The sequence below is a fragment of the Chrysemys picta genome, chromosome 9 (genome assembly GCF_011386835.1).
Source record: "Chrysemys picta bellii isolate R12L10 chromosome 9, ASM1138683v2, whole genome shotgun sequence".
Lineage (NCBI taxonomy): Eukaryota > Metazoa > Chordata > Testudines > Emydidae > Chrysemys > Chrysemys picta.
In genome coordinates, this window is record NC_088799.1 from 42,809,921 (window position 1) to 42,826,502 (window position 16,582).

At 42.4% G+C, this 16,582-nt stretch overlaps 1 protein-coding gene across 3 annotated transcripts in view; it reads left to right on the forward strand.

The window, feature by feature from the left end:
• Positions 1 to 16,582, forward strand: part of LOC101939765 (vesicle-associated membrane protein 2-like) — a 98,296-nt gene that overhangs the window by 4,456 nt on the left and 77,258 nt on the right. For all 3 annotated transcript variants that reach the window (XM_065558085.1, XM_042853565.2, XM_065558086.1), the window contains one exon: positions 397 to 527. In XM_065558085.1, the coding sequence (XP_065414157.1) occupies positions 526 to 527 (2 nt within the window). In that variant the 5' untranslated portion in view covers positions 397 to 525. The remainder of the gene's footprint in view (positions 1 to 396; positions 528 to 16,582) is intronic.

A 16,582-nucleotide genomic window follows, 5' to 3' on the forward strand; every position in this document is an offset into this window, starting at 1 on the left:
CTGGCCTAGCTGATATTTATTCATGCTCTCCCTCTCTTAATCCAACAGTGTTCATCTGTCAGTTGGATCTTTACACTCATAATTTAACTACAGACATAGAACAGTAATGCTTCCATTGTTTAAGGGGAAAAGATACAAAGGATTCTTTAAATTCAAAGATGGAAATATGCTTAATTTCCATGCACTACACAGCTGAGAATAAATGTCCTATTATTAAATCTAGAGGAGTCAGGATGCAGACAGCTGGGGGGGAAGTTCCATTTATATTAGTCACTCTAGGACTTTATTCTGCCTAGAATTACAGAGGGTGTGCATCTGTGGCTTTCCTCTACTTCCTAGTGTGTGATGTGAGGTGCAGGCATGCTCAGTAGCTTATGCCTACCACTCCTATCTCAGTAACAGTGCCTACAATACTAAGAGACTGGTTGCATCAGAAGCAGAGCTGGAAAGCCATCTTTGCTAGCTGCTGAGAGTGAGAGAAACAGCAGAACCTTAGGAGATCCGCAGACTGTCTGACAGAAAACAATGTGAGTATCCCTTGTCATAGGAGTTTAATGAAAATGAGCTGCAGTATGAGAATGAGGGTTTAGTATGTCTGGAGGGAAGGAGTTTGGCTAAATCCGTGTCAAAGCACTCTCCATCAGTTGTGGTGCTGAAACTCTGAATACTCAGCTATGAATGGGTGTGTTTCTTACTTCACAAAGAAATGATAGCAGCATGGCTTTAAGCTGACTGACATCCTTTTTGAAGCAAGATTGGGTTATGGGATTGTATATTGTGCTTTGTCACGGATTCTGTTTTATATCTGTGTATATCTGTTTACAGTTATATTCCCCCTAAATGCTTGCTCTATAGAAGCACAATACTGTGGCTAGAAAGTTCACTGCTGTTTCTGATACATGAAAAGTTGCTTGTTTGGGTTTTGGAGAAATAGCCAAGTAGTATGCTGCTGTTTTCAAAACCAAGTACAAATTAACTCTTACTATGAATGTTTAAGTTTCTGTGGGGTGTGGGTGTGGTGAAAGGCTGGCTATGTGAATAAGGCGTCTGAAGCTACTTTAACATTGGTGTGGCTGGCTGTTACATGAAAACTACATGTGTGTGTATCTGTGTGAATCAGTGTCAGACGCTGAGGAGCATTTGCTGAGTGTGAGACCTCTCTTGTGTATATTAGAGAGCCAAAGTTTGTTTAAGACAGAATCAAAGTCTAATCAGTCTGCTGTGGCTCTTAAACAGTGGGAACTCTGCTCTGGCTGGCGGTGCAGTTTTTCCAGCTGTTGGAGAATTACTAACACGTTTACAATTCAAAATAGTGCTGAAACCAACCCTTCAAAACGCTGGGCCAAATCCTCAGTTAGTGTAAATCAGTACAGTTCTGTAACTCACAATGGAACAATGCTGATTTATACCAGCTGGGGATCTGGACCTTTGTCCTCACTATCCGGTGCAATATGGTAATAAAATATTAGATAGAAAATAATTTCAACTCAATTTGTATTCAGCACCCATCTGTTTCTGTGCAGCAGTGGATGACACTAACCCGTCACTTCAGAATTATTTTATTCCATCTTTAAAAGCTGTCCATGTCCTTAACTGGGGTGTAAATGACAGCATTAATTTGCTCTTTTAGACAACAATAAAACCTATTTAGTTAATAGTTACTCTGGAAAAACATTGGTGTAAAGGAGAATAGATCTGCCCATGTAGTTTAGATAACTAGATTCTGAAATGCATCCTTTGATAACAACCTATAACAATCTACATGGGAGGTGGGGGGCGGAAATTGATGAAAGAGGGCACTTCAAACTAGAAGACAAAGGCATAACAAGATCCAGTGGCTGGAAGTTGAAGCTGAACAGGTTTAGCCTAGAAATAAGGTGCAAATTTTTAACAATGATGGTAATTTACCATTGAAACAATTTACCTAGGGTTGTGGTGGATTCTCCATCACCAACAATTTTTTAATCAAGATTGGATGTTTTTCTAAAGGATCTGCTCTAATTCAAACAGGGATTAAGTCAGGGAAGTTCCATGACCTGTATTCTACAGAGGGTCAGACCAGATGATCACTATTGTCCTATCTCGCCTTATAATCTATGAATCTATTAACATGATTGCATAAATGTTCATTTGACTAGTCAGCGCAAACCAGCTGCAAACATCTCAGCAGTATAAAAAAAGTCAAATAATTCTAATACTATATAACATACGCGGGCGGAAAAACATAGGGCCAGATCCTCAGGTGGATCCTACTGGTATAGAAGCGAATGGAGCTATGCTGATTATTGTAAATAAAAAGTTGTGTCCTACTGTAAACTATTTCAATACAAAATTTTTTTAAAAAATTACATCCAGAATCTCATTCTGAGATCTAGAATTTTTTTTCATTTGCTTATTTACCTATTAAAATATCAGAAAACAAGCTTTTATCTACAACATCCAGAATGTCTCCAAGCCAAGGTATTGTGTTCTGAAAAATATCCCAGTTTAATGTGCACCTCTGAACTTCTCCAAATGGTTATGAGCTTGCCAGCTCATTGTATGCTATTGGTGCTGTTGCCTAGTTGTGTCTATATCAGGAGTCAGAGGATGACGTCAAATACTTTTGATCTGTATGTGAGCTGTTCTTCAATGATTAATGCAACAGTTTCCTGCTGCAGAATTATCATCTAAACTATTCAAACAAGAAACAGTTTTTCATACTATCTTTGTCTTACTAGTGTGTATTCATAACAGATTTTTTAATTAAAAATAGGTTGATTCAATATTAGTATGACTGGGTCTTTTGTAGAAAAGCTTGCATAAGTTTCTTTGTTGATCTAGGGGAAAAGGGAAACTGTTTTTTGGTGGGATAATCTTTCAACACACTAATCATACAAAGCCAGGATAAATCAGCAACTTGCTTTAGGCAGATATTGATGTATTTAGTTGATTTCTGTTTCTCTGGGAAATGGATGTACAGAAAAGGAATTTAAAACTCCTTGATGAATGTCACCACTATCCAACTTTGAGTTATTGATGAATGCCAGAAGGTAAATGTGTGTTAACTATCTGTAGCAACAACTAATGGTATTCATCAACTTGCAAAAGCTTATTGCTAGTGAACACCAAATACCAGGAAATGGTTTCTTTTCATCTTGTTGTAGAGCACCATAAACATGCATAGCACTTCACACACTTGTAAGACAAAGAGCTGGCTCCTGAGGGCTTGTCTTCACATACTGCTGTGCAGCTGCAGTGCTTTAGTGAAGACACTACTATGCTGATGGGAGAGCTGCTCCTATCGGTGTAGTTAATCCACCTACCCAAGGGAGTAGCTCTGTTGACGGGAGAAGCTCTCCCAGCAACATAGTGCTGGCTACACAGGGGGTTAGGTCGGTTATAACTACATCACTCGGCTGTGGATTTTTCACACCCTTGAGCGATGTTGTTATACCAATATATGTCTAGTGTACAACTGGGTTCAGTGACTTCAGTAGAGAGATGCTGATTTACAACAACTGGGAATCTGGCCTCATGTGAGATTACAGTCTAAGTGGTTCAATTCAAATGATAAAGAAGCAGGCTCAAAAGTGGGAGCAAACCTTATTGGAGAGAGGATCAGTACTGAGAGGTTAAATGAAAGAAGCAGCTTTAAAAGGAGGGATTTGAAGGAAGAGCAGGGGTCACTTCTTGCTTGAGAAGAGGGGGATACTGTTCCAAGCATAAGGATAAGAAATGAACTGAGAGTCGGGGGTAGGGGAGGAGTTTGAATGTTACCTCTTGGGGGTTGTTTCCAGTAGAAGGAGAAAATGATGATGGCATCAGGCATATCTTTGATGCAATCCTGTTTATATACAAAGAATGAATAAACAGGAGGTAGTTTGTTTGCTCACAGTTCCAAGCCTCTCTCCAATCAGACCTCTGGCCAAAAAGCTCTCTCTGAGTGTGACACTGGCCCTTTAAGAGCAGGACCACTGCACCTCTGACTTATCAGCTCACTCCAATTGGGTTTTAAGAGAGAGCACCTGAGCCATATAAATGAGAGAGATCTGGTGAGTGTGGGGGAACCTAAGGACACAGATGAATGGAACAAAGGACAAGAGCAGGTAAGAGCTACCTAGAGGAGACTGAGTCTTCAGAGAGTAGAAGGCTCTGCATGCTCTCTATGGAACAGAGTGACCAGACAGCAAATGTGAAAAATTGGGATAGAGGGTGGGGGGTAATAGGAGCCTATATAAGAAAAAGATCCCAAAATCAGGACTGTCCCAATAAAATCGGAACATCTGGTCACCCTATCATGGAAAGAGAGAGGAATTGGCTAGGAGGCTAGTGGAGAGGCTGTTTGCTAACTGCTCTGAGGTAGAAAGTCAGTGCTGGGAGCTTAAAAGGGCTGAGAGCTAGGAGCCGGTGGAGAAGTTAGTCTGCTGACCTTCCTGAGCCAGAGAGCTAGTGCTGAAAGCTGAAGAGGGCTGAGTCATTGGACTGGTTTTGGGAGGAAGAGTGATGGGACTGGTCCCCGGCAGTTGGATGGTCTGGAGAGTGAGGTTCTGAGACAAGAGCAGGAAAGAACTGAGAGCGAGTGCTGATGGGCTCATGGGTGAGGAGCTTGAAAAATTGCTGGACATTTCTCTGTTTTACTGTGGCAATTGGGAGAACAGCTTTATTATGAGGGTTCTATGGACTATTCTATATGTACATGAATAAATTATACCCAGAAGTGATGTTTTGAGTGGACACTAGGAGAGACTTTGTTCTTTTTTATGGTTGGACTGAGGAGAAACTGAGTCAGATGCACGTGTAGTTCCATGGCCTGCTGCAGGAGGGCATCCCAGATGGGCTGCCTTCTTATGCTGTCTCTCTTAGCTTTCTCTCAGGTTCTTGTTACAAGGGCTTCTCTTGCTGTCTCCTGGGCTTTTCACTCTTCTGGCTGTTTCTGACTCAAACATGCACACACAGCAGCAATAACAATCAGACCCCAGACCCTGCGTTTGTGTTCAGTCAAGTCCTTTGGTGGTGGCTTCCAGCTATCACTAACCAAAAGGACATTTAATTGTACACTCATTTAGCCTGAATGGAAGGCAGACAGCGTGCCCAACAACTTCACCGAGCTTTGTGATCACCCATAGATCAAAGCCAAGCTTGCTAGATGTCTGTCATCCTATCTCCAGGAGAGAGCACTGGGTAAGAGAAAATGCAAGTGGAGAGAGACTTGTTTGTCTGTGGAAAATAGAAGAATGCCAGTAGAAGATGATAATGGTTTAGTTTCTTTTTGATAATCACATCACTGGCTAATTAAATTAATCTAGCACAGTGATGCTCAAACTTTTCCTGTCATGCCGTGCCCTTCCCCCCGCCCCCCCCCCCCCCACACACACATTACTGCACAGTTGGCTCAGCAGAGGAGCTTGGGCTAAAGGTGAAGCTGGGGGCAGAACTGTGAATGGGGCAGGACTTGGGGCTAGAGGCAGAACTGGCCTGGAAGCGGAGAGGGAATGAGGGCTGAGTGGAGCTGGGAGCGGAGCTGGGTGTTGCTCCCTCCCTGCCCCCTGTGGGGGCTGACCCAAGCCCTGCCGAACGTTCCTCTGCACCCACCTAAGGGGCGCACCCCACAGTTTGGGGATCACTGCTCTAGCACAAATGAATTCTGTTGCAGGGCACAATTTTTCTGAGACGCAAAATAAAATAAAGCCCTAGAATTCCCCCTGGTGCCACAGTGTCTCTCCGTTCCTTGGTAGGGATTTTTACTGGATGGATAGTCTGAAACTGGTTCTGTTAATCAAAACAAAACCCTACTGGGCCAATTTCTGGGCAGTTGCACAGAAGGCAATGGATTTACACTGGTATCAGAGTAGAATTTAGCCTCTTGTAAGTATTTACGTAGCTCTTTGTTAGCAGAGTTGGGTGACGCTTGGTTGGAGGTGCTAGCTGCTCAAAAGGGGATAGGGCGGGAATGAAGAGGAGGAAGAGCCATACACTCTTCCGATCGCTTGCACTGGCCAACCAAGCTTGCTGCCTGCACAGATCCATGTTCAGTAAAACAGAATTGGGGCTGACAGAAGAATTCAGTTTCAGATTCCAGTTGAACTTAGTTATTGATAGAAGCAATTCTGGATTCCAGCAGGACTTTTGTGTTCATTTAGGAATGGTCCTAGGACAGCTCCAAAAATCAGTGCTTGTGGGAAGCATTCAACCCATGGGAACAGTCAGGGTTTTTTTTCTTTCAATCATTGGGCCAATGGCTTTTTGCACAGGAGTCACTTTTCATACAATTAATTCAGTCTCAGATCTCGCTTGTCTTCCCTACAGTCAGAGATTCTCTGATGTGTTGGTTTCTTGCAGTCATAATTCTCAAAGGTGTACAATTTACTCAACCATTCCTGTCTCTTGCAATAGGAGGAAATGGTTCCAGTGCTGATTAGGGTGCTTGTCTGGATCACTTCCTAATCCACAGCATCTGGAAATAGATTGTTCATGAATCTTTTGGAAATCAGGGCTACCAGTGTTGTCCTCAGAGCCTGCCTTCCTTGAGGGAAATCCATGCAGAAACTCAGACAGTACAGCCACAATGTTGAGAGATGATCTGTCTGTGGAAATGTTGTATTGAGATGACAGTAGTATCTGGAAAGAATTTAAAAAATATTTTGGCAGATGATCTGAGTTGCAGATGTTGAGAACATGAAAGACCTTTCAAGAACCCAGAAGTGAACTAAATATTTCCTGTGTGGGGCAAAGAAGATTATTTTGTTTGCAACTGGAAACAAAACCAAATGACCAATGACTTTTTTCAAGAGCATTTAAACAAACTTCAGTGAGGCAGAGAAAACTGAACATAGGTGATTGGGTACTTCTTATAACCAGGGTTGTGACTCTATCTCTGGTTGATGCTTGTGTCTTAATGGTTCTGTGGCTCATGAGTAGGGCCCTACCAAATTCACAGTCCATTTTTATCAGTTTCATGGCCAGAGGGTTTTAAAATTGATCAGTTTCACGTTTTCAGATGTTTACATCTGAAATTTCACGGAGTTGTAACCATGGGAGTCCCAATCCAAAAGGTACCCCAAAATGGGTCTAACTTCCCCCCCACTTCCTCCCAGCTGCCATGCAAGGGAAGGGCGAGTCCTGTCCCTCCCCAGCCCATTCCAACAAGGACTCACAGCTAGGAGCCCCCTGGCTGGGGCGCACCCAGCAGGGAGATATTGGACCCACCTCCACAAGTCACTTCCAGCTGCAGGAAACTCCGGTGCTGGAGCTTCCTGTAGCAACGGGAGGCACTTTGAGGTGGGTCTGAGAGTGATAGTGGCCATGCAGGGGAAGGATAAGTCCTCTCTCTCCCCAGTCCACCTGGGACTTACAACTAGGAGCCCCCTGGCTGGGGTGCTCCCAGCAGCAAGGGGGAGATCAGATTTCACGGGGAAGGGCTTATTTCACGATTCGTGACACGTTTTTCTTGTCCATGAAATTGGTAGGGTCCTACTCATGAGACATAACTTAATCTATTCAGAGAACTCCAGCTACTGAGTAGCTTTCTTTCACCATGTGGTGACTGCAAGCTCAAGAGCCATTTGAAGAGCTGTATTATTTGAATGGGCTTGACTCCATCTGGCTTAGGAGCAGCTCCCTTTTCTATCTGCTCTTTTACCCAGGCAATGGAGCCACTGAATGAATGGATTTGAAGAAGTGGATGTTGTAAGGCAGGTGGGTTCTGTAAAAGATCATGTAACTTAATGGAACGAGGAAGAAGGGCTACTCCAGTGCTCGTGGAACTAGTACTGAGATGGAGAGACAGCACATCCAGAAAGAGGAACAAGGTGGTGACCCCCTCCCCCAAGGATTTTTGAATTACTGTAGTAACAAATGTATGTTTTCCCTGTAGCTGTCCTAAGGATCCAACTCAACCCTGACTAGGAGACAGCAATTCTAGGAGTGAGAGAATATTGTCTTCAGGCCCAGTTGGTACTTGACCTCCCTGAGACTCATCACAGTTGTCAATTAGCCCCAATTAACTGAGATTGTCTCCTTAATGTTGTGGTTGCTTTTCCCCTGGTGCCTGTATGGAGCCCTCCAAGCTCTTTTCACCATAACCCGTTGAACAAGCACAAGATGATGGCCACCTTAAAAAAGCTAACTACTCAGTTATGGCAACCATATGTTTTCTGCACACAGTAGTAATTTACTGAGAGATCTGACTGTACATTTATAACTGTTTTGTCATTTGCAATTATATCATCACTTCTGTACTGGATGAAATAATTAGAATGGACTTCATCACTCTAATGTTCCTGTCCAAATAATTGGAAATATTTGAACAAGTTTCTCACTTTTTCCAGATGCAATATTTAGAAGAAAATACGTGGGAAAGAGGTGTCTTTTTTTAGTCTCATAGCAAACAAGGCAAAAATCTGGTTTACAGATTGTATGCTAATGAAAGCAACAGACGTACCTCTGCCAGACTCAAACAGAAGCATCACTGAGTCATCACTGAGTGAATTCTTATGGAAAGTGTTGAGATTCTCATATGACTATGTTTTGGGCGGTCAGAAGGGCATTATTTCAAGAAACATCTCTGAACTTTTAAATATAAATGGCACCTTTGAATGCATTCTAATGTGTTGCAGTATCTTCTAAACATAGGCCAGCTAGCCCAGTGGATTTATGCACTGACGCTGCATAGCTGTATAGCTGGGGTCAAATTCTATATTGTCTCGAGTTAGGCCATGTCTACACTATGGTGCCATGCTATGGGCAGCATAGAGGGAGAACATACACATGCAGCCAAACATCTAACAAACTCTAGGCAATCTCCTTCTAACTAGCTAAAAGCCCCCATCTCTCTGAATTACTGGGGTTTACTTGTTTTGAAGCCTCTATTTGCAGTGGGAATACAGCACTGTCTCACTAATGGAGAGTGCAGGCATTTCACAGAGCAATAATCGTGCATGTGCAAGGGGGAAAGTGACAAAGAAGAAAATCCTAGTGATACCAAATGCTGCAAACTGAAATAGGCAGGATTTGCCTCAAGAGGTGGGTGCATTTCAGCAGTCAGAGAGAAGGGTGGTAGTCACTGGATAACTGTTCAAAGTAAGCACTGCAGCAGTGTGGAGCCTCAGGAGGGGAGAGTTTTAGCACAATGCCACAACTCCAAAGGGAGCAAAGAAAGAGGGATCCCCAAGAGACCGAACCCAATATGAGCTCCGTGGTGCACAGAGGAGTCCATCCACTGCTACACTCCTTCACATGGTGCAGCTTACTGCACTTGATATAGGCTGTTGCAGAAAAGACAGGATGAATCCATAGCCCCACTTCCTACCTACCCCTTCAGGGCTACTTGTGCCTCAGGAAAACAAGTGAGGGGGTAGAGAGACTGCAACTATGTCTGGCAGGCCAGATTTTTAAGTTGCTCGGCACCCAACAGTTCCTCCTGTGACACTTGTGGTGAATTTTCAAAAGAACTCAACATCCAGTGTACACCCAACATGCCCAACTCTTTGGAAAATCTCACCATTGATTTAGTTGTGTAAATGAGAGAGGGGCTGTAGATGTGTAGGGAGCAGGGGGCATTCCTTAGGCCTCCCCACAACTCCTGGGCACCCACAAAAGGGCTAGGCAGGATCTGGTCCTGCAGAAAGACTGAGGGGGAAGCCAGCCAAATACAGAAAGATCAAAATGCCCTAGTATACATTGAAATATTGAGTTGCACAGTGTGCATAAATTGCAGCTTTTTATAAATACACAGACTCACTGATTTCCTAGAAACAATTAAATTAATTAATTGTGCCTAGAACCACTTATTCTCTACTTCCAAAGGTTAATGGATAGAAATTCCATTTATTCATTTACATTCAAATACTAAAATAACTCTTCTTTATGAATCTGGCCTTAGACAGGGAAGGGCCTTAATTACAGCATGCTGCAGCTGGGCAAAGGCAATGCTGTGTGCAAGTATTTGCCTTATTTGCTACCACAACCCATCTGTGTGCCGTTTAATGCATGAAAAGGCTGCTAACATGGGCAAAAATCTTTTGCCCATAATATATGACGTTCACAAATGTGGTTCTAGGGTTGGGTTTTTATTGCTGACGTCTGTCACGGACTCAGTTCAGAGTCTGGCTTAGCACAGAGGTCAGCACTGAAAATTTCTGTTACCTCTCTGTGGGATAAAGATGTCAAAAAAGTAGTAGTTAAAAATGTGTGTGTGTGTTTTTTTTTTTTTTGTTTGTTTTTTTTTAAGTACTGTGTGGAGGCTGGTCTGTGGGAAAGTTTTCTCCATTTGCTGCTAGATTGGCTGAAGAATCTGTGGGATTTTCTTTCTTTCCTTCAGATACTTTGGCAGCATCCAGCCCTGGCACTTTACAAAGATAAAATAGTCACAAACAAGTTCTTGGTGACCATTCAGTTTGTGGGTGGGGGACCAAAGGGGAAATCCCACTCGAGGCCAGGATTTAGACAAACACACAGAAAGCAAACTAGTCACCTAAACCTGTAAGGTGCTGAAAACCTATTGGCACTGACTTCACTTAGCATTGACAATGCTGAGCACCTCATTGGAGGTAGCTCAACATCTTTCAAGATGGGGTCTAATCTAGTGTAAGTCTCCTACAGACACAAAATACATGGACCTACTTATTGTTAAAAGGTGGAAAGAATAATACACGAGTATGTATCAAGAACTAGAAATACTAGTGAATAAACACAACTATGATGTAGTTGGCATCACAGAGAAAATGGTGGGATAATATACATGACTGGAATAGTCATATAGAACTATTCCATTCAGTTGTATTATCCCACCAAATCTCTGTGATGCCAACTCTGTTATAGTGCAGCTTGCTGAAGAAGGGCAGGCAGGGAAAAAAGGGCAGGGGTGTTGCCTTGTATATCAAAGATGTATATACTTGCACTGAGGTTGGAAATAGTAGACGGAGTTGCTGAAAGTCTCTGATAAAGGTATAAAAAACAAGGGTGATGTCACGGTATGGGCCTACTACAGACCACCTAACCAGGAAGAAGGGATGGATGAGGTTTTTTTAAACAGCTAACAAAATCATCCAAAGAAGTGGTGATGGGGGCCTGCAGCTTCCCAGACATCTGTTGGGAAAATAATACAGCATGACACAGATGATCCAAGAAGTTTTGGGAATGCATTGGAGACCATTTTTTATTTTAGAAAGTGGAGAAAGCAAGTAGGGGAGAGGCTGGGAGGAACTGATGAGAATTTGAAAGTGGAAGGCAGCTTGGGTGAAAGTGGTTATGAAATGATAGAGTTCATGATTCTGAAGAATGGTAGGAAAGAAAACAGCAGAATAAACCTAATGGATTTCAAGAGAGTAAACTTTACAAAATTCAGAGTTGGAAGGTAAGATCCAATGGGAAGTAAGTCTAAGGGGAAAAAATAGTTTTGAGGCAATTGGCAGTTTTTCAAAGAGACGTTATTAAGGACATGAAAGCAAACTATCCCACTGTGTAGGAAAGATAGAAAGTATGGCAAGGGACCATTGTGGCTTATTCAGGAGATCTTCAATCATCTGAAACTCAAAAAAGAGTCTAATAAAAAGTGAACACTAGGTCAAATTACAAAGGATGAATATTAAAAGAACAACACAAACATGTGGGGACAAAATTTGAAAGGCCGAGGTGCAAAATGAGATTAAACTAGCTAGAGTCACAAAGGGTAACAACAAGTAAATATATTAGAAGCAAGAGGAAGACCAAAGACAGGGTAGGCCCATTATTCAATCTGGAGGGGCAATAATGGAAAATATGGAAATGGCAGACGTGCACAATAACTCTTTTACCAAGTATGCTCAAAGGGCTAACTGAGGAGATATGAGCCATTAGCCATTTTTGAAAAACTCATGGAAGACGGGAGAGGTTCCAGAGAACTGGAAGAGAGCAAATATAGTGCCAATCTATAAAAAAGGGAATAAGGACAACCTGGGGAATTAGACCAGTCAGCTTTCAGTACCCAGAAAGATAATGGAGCAAATTATCAAACAATCAACTTGTAACCACCTAGAAGATAATAAGGTGGTAAGTAACAGTCAGCATGGATTTGTCAAGAACAAATCATGTCAAACCAACCTAATAGCTTCCTTTGACAGGGTAACAAGTCTTGTGGATAGGGGTAATGTGGTATATCTTGACTTTAGTAAGGCTTTTGATACTGTATCACATGACCTCCTCATCCCCAAACTGGGGAAATATAGCCTAGTTGGCACTACTATAGGTGGGTTCATAACTGGTTGGAAAACCATTCCCAGAGAGTAGTTATCAATGGTTCACAGTCAAGCTGGAAGGGCATATTGAATACAGTCCCACAGGGATCAGTCCTGTTCAATATCCTCATAAATGATTTATATTGGGGTACCCAACCTACGACCTGTGGGCCATACACAGCCCACCAGAGCATTTCATAAGGCCCGCAGTCTACTTCAACACAATATACTAACAGCCAGTTCATTAGCATTTATCATTGGGTTTACATCAGTTTAGTTTACACCAGTGTGTAAATAGACAATAGTGTACATAGCTTGTTTCTGTCTAAATACATACAAAACAGCTGAACTTAAAGTCACTTATATTGATTTATATTTTAAATCTTATTAAAATAGGTAGAATCTGTTTGGTCCACAGAAGTTTGTGCTTATGTTTATGTGGCCCTCCTGTATAGTAAGGTTGGGCACCATTGTTTTAGATGATGGCATAGAGAGTACACTTATAAAGTTTGCGGAAGTTGCAAGTGCTTTGGAGGATAGGATTAAAATTCAAAATGATCGGGACAAACTGGAGAAATGATCTGAAATAAATAGGATGAAATTCAATAAGGACAAATGCAAAGTACTCCACTTAGGAAGGAACAATCAGTTGCACACATAAAAATGGGAAATGACTGCCTATGAAGGAGTACTGTGAAAAGGGATCTGGGGGTCATAGTGAATCACAAGCTAAACATGAGTCAACAGTAAGACACTGTTGCAAAAAAAGCAAACATCATTCTGGGATGTATTAGAAGAAGTATTGTAAGCAAGACATGAAGAAGTAATTCTTCCTCTCTATTCCATTTTGATAAAGCCTCAGTTGGACTATTGTGTCCAATTCTGGGTGCCACATTTCAGGAAGGATGTGGACAAACTCAAATATCCAGAGGAGAACAACAAAAACAATAAAAGATCTAGAAAAAATGACCTATGAGGAAAGATTGAAAAAAATGAGTGTGTTTAATCTGGAGAACAGAAGACTGAGGTGGGAACACAAGTCTAGCAGTTCCTACCATTCTGGTAGCTTTTTTGACTACTGCTGCATATTGAGCAGATGTTTTCAGAGAACTATCCACAACAACTCCAAGATCTCTTTCCTGAGTGATAATAGAAAGTTTGGACCTCATTATTTTGTATGTACAGTAACTCCTCACTTAACGTTGTAGTTATGTTCCTGAAAAATGCGACTTTAAGTGAAATGATGTTAAGTGAATCCAATTTCCCCATAAGAATTAATGTAAAGAGGGGGAGTTAGGTTCTCGGGAAATTTTTTTCACCAGACAAAAGACTATATATATACACACACAGTATAAGTTTTAAACAAACAATTTAATACTGTACACAGCAATAATGATTGGGAAACTGGGTTGAAGTGGTGAAGTCAGAGGGTGGGATATTTCCCAGAGAATCCCTTACTGCTAAATGATGAACTAGAACAGCTGAGTCCTCAAGGGTTAGCACGTTGTTAATGTAGCCTCACACTCTACAAGTTTCAGAGTAGCAGCCGTGTTACTGTATCCGCAAAAAGAACAGGAGTACTTGTGGCACCTTAGAGACTAACAAATTTATTAGAGCATAAGCTTTCGTGGACTACAGCCCACTTCTTCGGATGCATATAGAATGGAACATATATTGAGGAGATATATATACACACATACAGAGAGCATAAACAGGTGGGAGTTGTCTTACCAACTCTGAGAGGCCAATTAAGTAAGAGAAAAAAAAAACTTTTGAAGTGATAATCAAGATAGCCCAGTACAGACAGTTTGATAAGAAGTGTGAGAATACTTACAAGGGGAGATAGATTCAATGTTTGTAATGGCTCAGCCATTCCCAGTCCTTATTTAATCCTGAGTTGATTGTGTCTAGTTTGCATATCAATTCCAGCTCAGCAATCTCTCGCTGGAGTCTATTTTTGAAGTTTTTCTGTTGTAATATAGCCACCCGCAGGTCTGTCATTGAATGACCAGACAGGTTAAAGTGTTCTCCCACTGGTTTTTGAGTATTATGATTCCTGATGTCAGATTTGTGTCCATTAATTCTCTTGCATAGAGACTGACCGGTTTGGCCAATGTACATGGCAGAGGGGCATTGCTGGCACATGATGTCATATATCACATTGGTAGATGTGCAGGTGAACGAGCCCCTGATGGTATGGCTGATGTGATTAGGTCCTATGATGATGTCACTTGAATAGATATGTGGACAGAGTTGGCATTGGGGTTTGTTACAAGGATAGGTTCCTGGGTCAGTGGTTTTGTTCAGTGATGTGTGGTTGCTGGTGAGTATTTGCTTTAGGTTGGGGGGTTGTCTGTAAGCGAGGACAGGTCTGTCTCCCAAGATCTGTGAGAGTAAAGGATCATCTTTCAGGATAGGTTGTAGATCTCTGATGATGCGCTGGAGAGGTTTTAGTTGGGGGCTGAAGGTGACAGCTAGTGGTGTTCTGTTATTTTCTTTGTTGGGCCTGTCTTGTAGGAGGTGACTTCTGGGTACTCGTCTGGCTCTGTCAATCTGTTTTTTCACTTCAGCAGGTGGGTATTGTAGTTTTAAGAATGCTTGATAGAGATCTTGTAGGTGCTTGTCTCTATCTGAGGGATTGGAGCAAATGCGGTTATATCTTAGAGCTTGGCTGTAGACAATGGATCGTGTGGTATGTCCTGGATGGAAGCTGGAGGCATGTAGGTAATTGTAGCGGTCAGTAGGTTTCCGGTATAGGGTGGTGTTTATGTGACCATCGCTTATTAGCACAGTAGTGTCCAGGAAATGGACCGCTTGTGTGGATTGATCTAGGCTGAGGTTGATGGTGGGATGGAAATTATTGAAATCATGGTGAAATTCCTCAAGGGCTTCTTTTCCATGCCTCTACAAGGCAGCTCAAATGGAGGGAGCAGAGACAGCATGGCAGACAGAGACACACACCCTGTGTGTGAGAGAGAGATGTGCTTTGCCCCTTTAAGTACACTGACCCCACTCTAAGTACATTGCCTTTTTAAGTAGATCAGCAAGTTGAGACAGCAGCTTCTGCCAGCACGCTCCCTCCATCCTGAGCCCTATCTCTTCCCCTGCTCTATGGAGATGGGGTAAGCCGAGGGCAGGAGTAGGGGCCAGGGGACACCCTGACAGCCCCCCCCCTCTCTATACACACACACACACACACACACACACACACACACACACACACCAAGCAGGAGGATCCCGGGAGCAGCTCCAAGGCAGAGGTCAGGAGCAGCACATGGCAGTGGCAAGGAGGGACAGCTGAACTGCCCAGCAATTGCTAGCCTGCTGGGGAGCTGCCACACAGGGAACTTAGGGGAGTGGGGGGCTGCCGGTCCACCCTGGTTCCAAGCCCCCACCAGCTAGCTCCAATGGGCTGCTCTTTTTGCAAGCAGTGGACAAAGCGGGCAGCTGCCAAACAACGTTATAAGGGAGCATTGCACAACTTTAAATGAGCTTGTTTCCTAATTGATCAGCAACGTAACAACGTTAACTGGGATGACTTTAGGTGAGGAGTTACTGTATTGTTGGGATTATGCCTTCCAGTGTGCACTACTTTGCATTTATCGACACTGAATTCAATCTGCCATTTTGTTCACAGTCATCCAGTTTTAGGACATTCCTTTGCAAATCTCCACAGTCAGCTTTGGACTTAACTAGCTTGAGTAATTTTGTATCGTTTGCAACATTTGCCACCTCACTGTTTACTTCTATTTCCAGATAGTTTATGAATATGTTGAACAGTACAGGTCCCAATACAGACCCTTGGGGGACCCCACCATTTACCTCTTTCCATTGTGAAAACCAACCATGTATTCCTATTCTTAGTTTCCTATCTTTTAACCAGTTACTGATCCATAAGAGGACCTTCACTCTTATCCTATGACTGCTTACTTTGCTTAAGAGCCTTTGGTATGGGACTTTGTCAAAGACCTTCTGAAAGTGCAAGTGATATTCTGGATCACTCTTGCTCACATGCTTGTTTACCCCCTTATATAATTCGAACAGATTAGTAAGGCATGATTTCCTTTTAGAAAAGCCATGTTAATTCTTCCCCAACATATCGCATTCATCTATGTGTCTGATAATTCTGTTCTTTACCATTGTTTCAACCAATTTGCCTGATACTTAAGGTAGGTTTACTGACCTGTAATTTCCAGCATTGCCTCTGGAGCCTTTTTTGAAAATTGGCGTTACATTAGCTACCTTCTAGTCATCTGGGTACAGAGGCTGATTTAAGCAATAGTTTAGCAGTTATGCAATTTCATCTGTGAGTTCCTTCAGAACTCTTGGTGAATAACATCTGGTCCTGGTCACTTGTTACTGTTTAATTTACCAATTTGTTCCAAAAC